Here is a 9,117-nt window from a genome sequence, read left to right as displayed (position 1 = left end):
TGTGAAGTCTATGTCATGGCACATCCGTCTTCCTCCACGACCACTATCATCAACCTATTCTCTCATTTAGAGAAGGAAAAACACGAGGAAATTTTTTTACCATTTCTAGGTAGCCAAATGAGAGTGAGTGGTCAACTTAAATGAATTTGAGGTTTGGTTTGATTTGTTGCATGGATACCTTGCTCGAGGGTTTGAGAGTTTGTTTTTTTTTTTTTCTCTTTTATATCTTGCATGTTTTTTCTTGGTGTTTTTTTGTTGAGATAACAATATAGAAATCACAAGAAGACAACTTCATATTATTTACCAAAAATATCTATTTAAAAACACCAGGAACAACTTTTGTAAATATGGACAACGATTGTCAAATACATTCTTTAATTTTTTTTTTCTATTATGTGGAATAGAAAATAGTTTCCAAAAACACTTCCCAATAGACCCTCCCAAACTATTATTCAAAATAATCCCTTTGACCATGAGTTTATTTAAAAAAAAAAAAAAACCAAAAAAAGTTATTTGAAATGGCACTTGAAACTATATCTTTATTATAAATTTAAAATTGGATCTTAAAATTATGATTTTAGTATAATTTAGACATCGCATTTTGAAATTCAAGTTTCTAATTTGTATAAAAGTCGTATTTTCAAAACATGGTTTCAAACTAAGTTAAAAAATAAAATAAAATAAAAATAAAAGAGGATTAATTTGAAGAATAATTTCAAAATATTATGAATATCTATATTTTATTTGGTTAGCAGTTTAATTTGACCCAAAATTCTATTATTTACTTTCTTATACTCTGGAATGAGAGTAGTTAAGTTTATACAATTCTTTTAAAGTTAATTTCACTCCCGTCCCAGGTTTGAGTTAAATATAGTCACCATGAATTTAAAATTTTATTTAATTCCCCTTTTTATTTTAAATCAAATGGGGATGAGTGAAAATAACAAACAAGAAAAGGAGGAGAGGTATTTGATGAAACCGTCAAGAGGCTGAAATTTTATTAAATTCCCTATTTTATTTAAATAAAATAGGGTTAAGTGAAAATAATAAATGAGAAAGGAGGAGAAGTATTCGATGAAATTTTAAATCAATGGTGATCAGATATATTTAACTCAAACCTCAAAGGAGGAGAGTGAAATTTACCTGATTCTTTTATGAATTTTATATTCCTCAAATGGATTGAATTATGAATACTAAGCTTTTATGAATCTTAACTCTTTAAGATTTTATGAAATTTACTAATTTACTAAATCCGCTTGTGTAGACATTGTATGTCCATGTATGATTAGGAGGTCACACACGAAAACAAAACATAGAAGAAAAGAACAAAAACATTATAAAATATTTTTTATATTTGATTGTTTATGAAAAAAAATAAGAAAGATAAATAAATTATTTAGAAATATACCATTTTCAAATTTTCCTAAAAAATAAAGAGGAAAAACCTTTAAGATACTTTTTTATTTTTTAAATATATTTTTATCAACTTTTTTAATACATCCAAATATAAAAAAAAAATTTTAATATCCATATATTAAAAAATCAATTCTTTAAACATTTTCCTTTTTTTTTCTTTAACACATCTTAGAAATAAAAAAAAATCATGTAAAAAAATAATTGATTAAAAAAATAAAATACTCAAATTTGCAAATTCTCTCGTATACTTACTTGAAAAATAACCTATTATTAATATAAATGTCCTCCATAATTTCATATATTTACATATAGGTTTTTTTTTTTAAAAAAAAAAGAATTATTTTTATTTTTACAAGAAAAAAGTACAAATATTTTTTTATCAAAAAAGGTTATAATAATAATAATAATAATAATAAAATAAAATAAATTAAATTAAAATAAATCCCCTCAGGAGCAAAGTTCCCTTTGGCTTCTCATTGAGCTCCTATTTATTTTATCATGTAAAAAAAAAAAAAATGATTAAAAAAAAAATACTCAAATTTGTAAATTCTCTCGTATACTTACTTGAAAAATAACCTAATAATAATAATAATTTCCTTCATAATTTCAGATATTTGCATTTAAGTTTTTTATATATATATATATATAAAATAATAATTTTTATTATTTAAAAATAAATAAATAAATAAGAAGGAAAGAAATAAAAAAACCCTTAGGAGCAAAGTTCCCTTTGGCTTCTCATTGAGTTCCTGTGGGTGTGAACAAACTTGAATTTTCCCGGTCTAATAATCGGGCGGTAGGATTTCAACTGTCCACCCCACCAAACCAACACAACTACGTAGGCGCCCCTCCTTCCAAAAGCTATGTAAATCCAAAACCACTTTTTATTTACCTTTACATATTCTCTTGTTTAATGCTACTTTATCCATTGATGGAGACTATATATATTATATTTCTTTACTTTCATAAGGTTTCCTTCCTTTCCTGCTCTAATTAATTTCTCATAAAGTTTTTATCCCAAAAATAAAAATAAATATTGAAATGATATGCCAACTAAGGAAACATGGGGAGTGGGCAACTATGGATGCCCTTCAAAGAAGGCTATTGTTCTTAACAATTGTATTTCAATCTTTGCATCTTTAGGTTGACTAGTCTTTTCAATTAACACAATGGAAGCTTCACCGATTCGATTTTATATTTTTATAATATTTATAATGTATATTATTTTATATAATAATATTTATCTCTTTTTAGATTTTTTTTAAAGTACTAAATTGTAATTATATCATATATTTTTTATTTCTTTAGAAAATGTATAACTTTATTTTTATTTATTTTTAAGATTCTATCATATTTACTATTTAAATTTTCATATAAATATATATATAAAAAATCTCAATCTGTACAATCGAGTCCAACTTGATCAATTCAAACTTAACTTGACCTTTAAAAAATGAGATTGGATTGAACTTGAGTTGAATTCCTATCATTTAACTTGAGTTAAATGTTAGGTTAAATAGAATCTCGGGTTAACCATCCCAAAATTGTAAACCTAATTCACATGCTAAAAGCACAAAAATTCCTCAAAACCAAATCACATTCTCAATAAGAATGGAAATAAGATCGCAAAACCATGGGAAAAAGAGTAATCAAAATCTTTATTAGTGAGATTTGATTTTTTATACTAATGAATTTTTATTCTTATTTCCAAATTAAAAGAGAAATTCCAAAAACACTAAGGTTATGTTTGGTTCCCACACAGTACAAAGGGAAAGAAAAAAAATGCTAAGAAAAATAATTTTCTCATGTTTGGTTGTCTTATAAAATATTTCAAAGAAAATGAAATATAATTAAAATTAGTTAAAAATTTAAACATTTTAAAATTATTTAATCTTGATAAGTTAAAATAAATAAAAATGAGTTTGAAATAACAAATAAAAATAATTTATCATCTTTAACTATATTTTTTATTTTCTTTCACTTTTTTTTTTTTTATTTTTTTTTACTTTTCCTCTCTATTTTCTTTCTTTTGCATTTTCCCTCAAATTTTCTGAGAACCAAACCTAAATAATAGCAATGAAATTGATTTTCTATTCCTATTCTCCCATCCACCATTCCAAACTTTATTTAAATGTTTTCATATTTTATATGTATATATATTAAAAATAAAAGTGATTCTTATTAACTTGAACATTAGTGGGATTTTTTTTTTTTTTGTAATTTTTTTTCACCGCTTAAATTAATAATATTATTTTTCTAGTTCCAGTGGAAAAGAAAATTTCTTTTTATTATATTTTTATAAAAATATATTTCTTTTTCATTTTTTAAAAAATAAAATAGAAAGTATCTCCAAAATAATAAAATAATTAGACGCAAATATACTATTTATCTTAATTTGAATATGGGAATAATAAAAAATCGATTGTCATGTGTTAAAAGGACAGTGTGAGGTGTAATTTATTGTTGCTGGTGGTGTTGATGTCGTGGCTTCGCCTAAGAGGGTTGAAAGGAGCGTGACGTGGCACACTAGCGCCAAATCCTGAGAAGATTCCTTCTCTGTTGTCAATCTGCCACCTGGCAAAATTTTACTCAGCCAGCCAATCTGTAGTGTCGACTTGACACCCCGTTTGTAATTTCTCAATCCAGAATTAGGGGTAAATAAGGAATTTACTTCATTAAATTCCTTTCACATGTATCCTAGACTACCCTTACGCGTCATTGCTTTCACTATCCAATGCGCGTTGCTTCTCGTTCACGTCCGACCCCACACCTGTCTTTCCATCCACGTCAGTACATGTGGGCCCATCCTTCCCAGAAAACCCTAAATGCACGACAAATTCAACCCAAATTCACTTCAAACTCAAACGCACACGTTTATTCCATCTAACGGATGTTTGTCCGACACGTGTAAACTACCCCAAATCCTCACCCTCCATGACAGATCATCTGGTCTGTACCCGGGCATCAGGAGAACCCACATTCACCGTCGGATTTGCGGTCGTGATCCAATCGACGGATGAGACGCTGCCCAAAGTCTTTGCGGGTAGATCTCATCGCCTTTAAGAACTGATGCCTCTCGTCTATCGTTCCTCGCTCCAATCAGGGTAATCCCAAACCCTCGTCGCACGTTTTCCCCTATCCTCCTTTGGATCTGCTATTCTCCGGCGGTTTAACGGCGAGTCTTCAGCCTCCGACGAGTTTTCTGAACAGCTCCGGTGGGCGCGTGTTTGGCACCTTCCTTTTGATACATGATTTCTCCGGCACTGGAATCTGACAATTTTAGCCGGAGCTTGGCCGGAATCCTGGTGTTGAAGCTATGGCATCCGCCGTCTTAGCGAGTCGCAATGAATCGAATTGGGCGCAGTCGAGAGGCGGCGGCGGCGGCGGCGGAGGAGGAGGATTCATGGGAAAATTCCATTCTTCAAACCCTAACCCTAACAATTCGAAGCGGAAAACCCACGCGCCGGCAGGTGATATCAACGATTTATCGCCTGCTGTGACGCAATCGGCATCGGATGACGCTTCTTCCTTCAATCAGAGATCGATTGTTGAGTTCAATCGGGGTAGATACGTGACCTTCAACATCGGCTCGTATTCGAGAAAAGATTTGGTGCAACTCAAGAATCGGTTGGTATCGGAACTCGAGAAGATCCAGAATCTGCATAATCGGATCGAGTCCGGCGATTTGCAGCTCAGATCTGGCGGCGATCGGACGGCAAACAAGCAGCAGCGGCCGAATAACAAGAAGATAGCGGGAAACAAACGGCCTCCGCCTTTTGATTCCGGAAGAGGTCCAAAGCGATCGGCAGCGGAGAACGCGAGCTTGATGAAGCTGTGCGGACAAACGTTGACGAAGCTGATGAAGCACAAGCACAGTTGGGTGTTCAATTCGCCTGTTGATGTTGTTGGCATGGGGCTTCACGATTACCACCAGATTATTAAAAGGCCGATGGATCTTGGCACCGTAAAATCGAAGATCGCGAAGAATCTCTATGATTCGCCCCTTGATTTCGCCGCGGATGTCAGATTGACATTCGACAATGCTCTGTTGTATAACCCTAAGGGCCACGATGTTCACGTCATGGCCGAGCAGTTGCTGGCTAGGTTTGAGGATTTGTTCAAACCAGTGTACAATAAGCTAGAAGAAGATGAGAGGGATCAGGAAAGAATCATCGTTGGTGGTGGGAGAGGTGGCGTTTCCGCCATCGCCGGCACCAGTGGCGGTGAAGAATTGCAGGGGAGTTCTTGGAACCATATTCCGACCCCAGAGAGGTTGAAGAAGCCTAGTCCGAAGCCTGTTGCGAAAAAACCTGAGAGAATGCAGGTACCTATACCCGCCACTGGGTCCTCAAACCCACCTTCGGTTCAGTCGGTGCCAACGCCATCGCCTATGCGAGCCCCACCAGTGAAGCCATTGGCCACAAGGCCGAGCAGTGGGAAGCAACCGAAGCCCAAGGCCAAGGATCCTAACAAAAGAGAGATGAGCTTAGAGGAGAAGCATAAATTGGGGCTTGGGTTGCAGAGTTTGCCTCAGGAGAAGATGGACCAGGTTGTGCAGATTATAAGCAAGAAAAATGGCCATTTAACGCAAGATGGCGATGAAATTGAGCTTGATATCGAGGCTGTTGATACCGAGACTCTTTGGGAGCTTGATAGATTAGTGACTAATTGGAAGAAAATGGTGAGCAAGATAAAGCGGCAAGCCCTTATGGTCAACAACAACACGGCTGCCACAGAAGTTAATAGGGTAAAATTATGTTTCACCGTTGCAGTATATATGCTTGACATTTTGGAACTAGATTTCTTGATTTTGGTAGCAACAATTATTTGCAAAATGGCTAATGATTTTAACAATGATGGCAGTCTTCTATGAATGAGAGAACTGAACCTTCTCTGGCTCCGGCCATGGCAAAGAAGCCGAAGAAAGGAGAGGCTGGGGAGGAAGATGTCGACATTGGTGATGAAATTCCAACAGCCAACTTCCCACCAGTTGAAATTGAGAAGGATGATGCCCGGGCCAGCAGTAGTTCTAGCAGTTCGAGTAGTTCAAGCAGTGATTCCTCCTCATCGAGTGGTATTGAATCCTAACTCACATTCCCTGCTGTTGTTTCTTACCTGGGATGATGTTGCATTGCAGAAATGCCTTATGGCGAGATGTTTGATCCTTTTTGTGTGTTTTTTGGGCAGATTCGGATTCGGGGAGTTCCTCTGGGAGTGATTCGGATGTGGACAATGCTCAATCTAGACCTTGAAAGTGAATTGAAATTCGCAGGACCACTTGGGTGGAAGAGGCAAGGGACGGGTGATGGGGTGGATGAGGAAATGTTTGAAATTTCATTCCAAGAGGAAGGGAAGTGTGTAGGTTGGGTGAATATGAAAGAGGTATTAATTGCTACAACACCTGCAACTATTAAATTCTTTTATCAGTTTCTGATGAATGATCTTTATGAAGGTATTGAGCTGAATTTATGAACTTTCTGAACAGGGAGAGAGAGAGAGAGAGAGAGAGGTTCTCAATTGTTGTGTTGGATTTATGGCGGTTGCAATTTGGGGGCAAAAAAAAAAATGGAGGACAATGGCAGATGGGTGCACACCCCCTTGGGCGTTGCTTGGAGGGGTGTATGGTATGATTCATGTTGCGTAGGTGGTAGTTGAGAAGGTAGAGAAGGAGTTTAGCTATGGAGAACCCAATTTGAGTAGAGTAAAGCAAGGGGAGGGATGGGGTTGGAATACTTTTGTACACATTACAACACTAAATACATGATTTTCCTCAACGAGGCAGTCTTTTTTGCTAATTCAATTCTAATTTTCCGTCTTATAGAGGGCGCAGAGAGAGAGAGAGGGTGGCTGACTGAATGGCAGGCAGGCAGGCAATGGAGAAAGAATTTTTTTTTTTTTTTTTTTTGTAAGGAACAAGAAAAAAAAGAAAGAAAAAAAAAGGGAAACAGAATAAGCAACAAGCAAGGTAAGCATGTGGACGGGAGAGGGGTGGCCTTGAAAAAGCAAAAGGGTTGCTCTTTTCCACATGCTTTTCATGTGATTATATACATATATTTATTTACCTCAACTTTTGAAACTGGTAAATTCCACTGCAATGCCACCACACCCCCATGCCTTCCAGAAAAAATTTCAAACAAAAATATTGTAGAGCAATTCAGTCCATTATACATACATTGTTAAAAAATTAAGAGATAAATTGATAAGAGAGTAGACAGTAGAGAGAGAGAGAGAGAGAGCGCAGACTAGACGATGGGAGTGGTGGCGTGGGGTAGGTGAATAATTCCAACATTAACAACTCCTAAGCACGTGGGCTGCCCTCCAATTTCTACCCTCGAGTCCCACATTCACATGTATGGATCATCCTTTAAAATTCAAATCACTCTTACTGGATAACAAACAAACATCATATTGAATTTGAGCAAAGAAAAATCATGGAAGTTTCTGGAAGTGTGAATAACAAGTAACTTTCGTGGAATCAACTGTTGTACACATGCTATACTAGACCTAATTCTTTATTTTGTTTATTATTGTTGGTATGCCGTACTTTTCAAAAGCAATCAACTAAGTTAGAAATTCTGATTTATTATTGGAAATGGTTAAAGATAGCCTGCCTCAATATTGCTCGGCAGCATGCAGTACATGAAAAGATGATGTATTGATCAATTCTTAGCAAAACCTTATGGAAGATTATTATTATTATTATTATTATTATAATTCATGGAGCTACTATAAAAAAAATAAAACATTTTAAAATTATTCTTAATTGTTTTTTTTTTAAAACTATTTTTACAACTTTTTGTCAAAATTTACATAATTCCTAAACATGTTCATATGTCAAAATTTACATAAATTATAAGCCCTAAACATATTTATATGGCATAAATATAATATTAATGTGTGAATTCAAAAAATGTATAAAAAAGATTAGAATTAACTTAAACACTTTTTAGCTAATAAACAAGTTTTGGAGAGGATTTTGCTTTATTGTTGAATAGAAAAAAAATATAATTGAGAGAAGGAAAAGCAAGATAGGTGTAGAAGAGAATAATGAAAGACTTTCCATGGGGAACTAAATTTCGGAGTGTTGATCATCCTGCAACAACCAATACTTGAGACTTTCTATGGAAACTCAAATCTCGAGGTGTTGACTGTCCCGTGACAACTAATAGTGAAAAGGTAAATTCAAGATATTATCAATAACATGGAACCCAAAACCATATACCACTTTCGCATGCTAACAGGTTTTTAGGTAAATTTGTTAATAGGATTAATGTTTTAAAGTGAATGTGCATAATGAAAAATATAAATTCTTAACTATAAATAATTTAATTTTCTCATAGTTCTCCCATTTTATTTTCGGTTTAAATTTTATTTTCACATAATAATATCTAAAAATATTCCATCACTATATTTTCAAAAACAAAATTAAAAATAAACACTAGCCCTATTTGTTTCCCTAAAGGATAAAACCAAAAAAACAACATTATCGATGCGCTGAAACATCCAAAAAATTCAATATTATCATCCAACAAATTTAAAAACAAAAGCACTCCACAAAAACCATAAAAAAAAAAAACAAAAAAAAAACAAAAAAAATAACCCTTTCAAGAATAGATGGAATAAACTTAGAAATATAGAATTGTGGACCCCGTATTTTCACTCGATGCGGTCCTAGTCGATGACAAAACTCGTTTTTTATTT

General features: G+C 34.0%; 1 protein-coding gene across 3 annotated transcripts; it reads left to right on the top strand.

Annotated features, from left to right (window-relative positions):
- The first annotated feature begins 4,500 nt into the window (after window positions 1–4,500).
- LOC117911090 (transcription factor GTE7-like) lies at window positions 4,501–7,492 on the top strand. 3 transcript variants are annotated; one of them, XR_004650835.1, is made up of 4 exons: window positions 4,501–6,163; window positions 6,280–6,490; window positions 6,604–6,798; window positions 7,238–7,492. XR_004650835.1 is itself a non-coding variant. In XM_034825274.1 (3 exons), exons 1-3 carry the CDS (start codon window positions 4,733–4,735, stop codon window positions 6,666–6,668), a joined length of 1,707 nt encoding a protein of 568 aa, XP_034681165.1. In that variant the 5' UTR covers window positions 4,501–4,732; the 3' UTR covers window positions 6,669–7,483. The 3 variants fall into 3 exon arrangements, 1 of the variants encoding a protein (XP_034681165.1); XR_004650834.1 differs by having other exon boundaries at window positions 6,902–7,483; XM_034825274.1 differs by having other exon boundaries at window positions 6,604–7,483.
- Window positions 7,493–9,117: the final 1,625 nt, after the last annotated feature.

Source organism: Vitis riparia, chromosome 3, assembly GCF_004353265.1.
Source record: "Vitis riparia cultivar Riparia Gloire de Montpellier isolate 1030 chromosome 3, EGFV_Vit.rip_1.0, whole genome shotgun sequence".
Lineage (NCBI taxonomy): Eukaryota > Viridiplantae > Streptophyta > Magnoliopsida > Vitales > Vitaceae > Vitis > Vitis riparia.
This window is presented reverse-complemented; position numbering and strand designations above follow the sequence as displayed.

Bases quoted from the DNA above. Each gene is read 5' to 3' on its own strand.
- LOC117911090 (XM_034825274.1), top strand. From the start codon at position 4,733: ATGGCATCCGCCGTCTTAGCGAGTCGCAATGAATCGAATTGGGCGCAG. The intron at 6,164-6,279 runs GTAAAATTATGT...CAATGATGGCAG, and splicing joins CTGCCACAGAAGTTAATAGG to TCTTCTATGAATGAGAGAAC. The intron at 6,491-6,603 runs GTATTGAATCCT...TTTTTTGGGCAG, and splicing joins TGATTCCTCCTCATCGAGTG to ATTCGGATTCGGGGAGTTCC.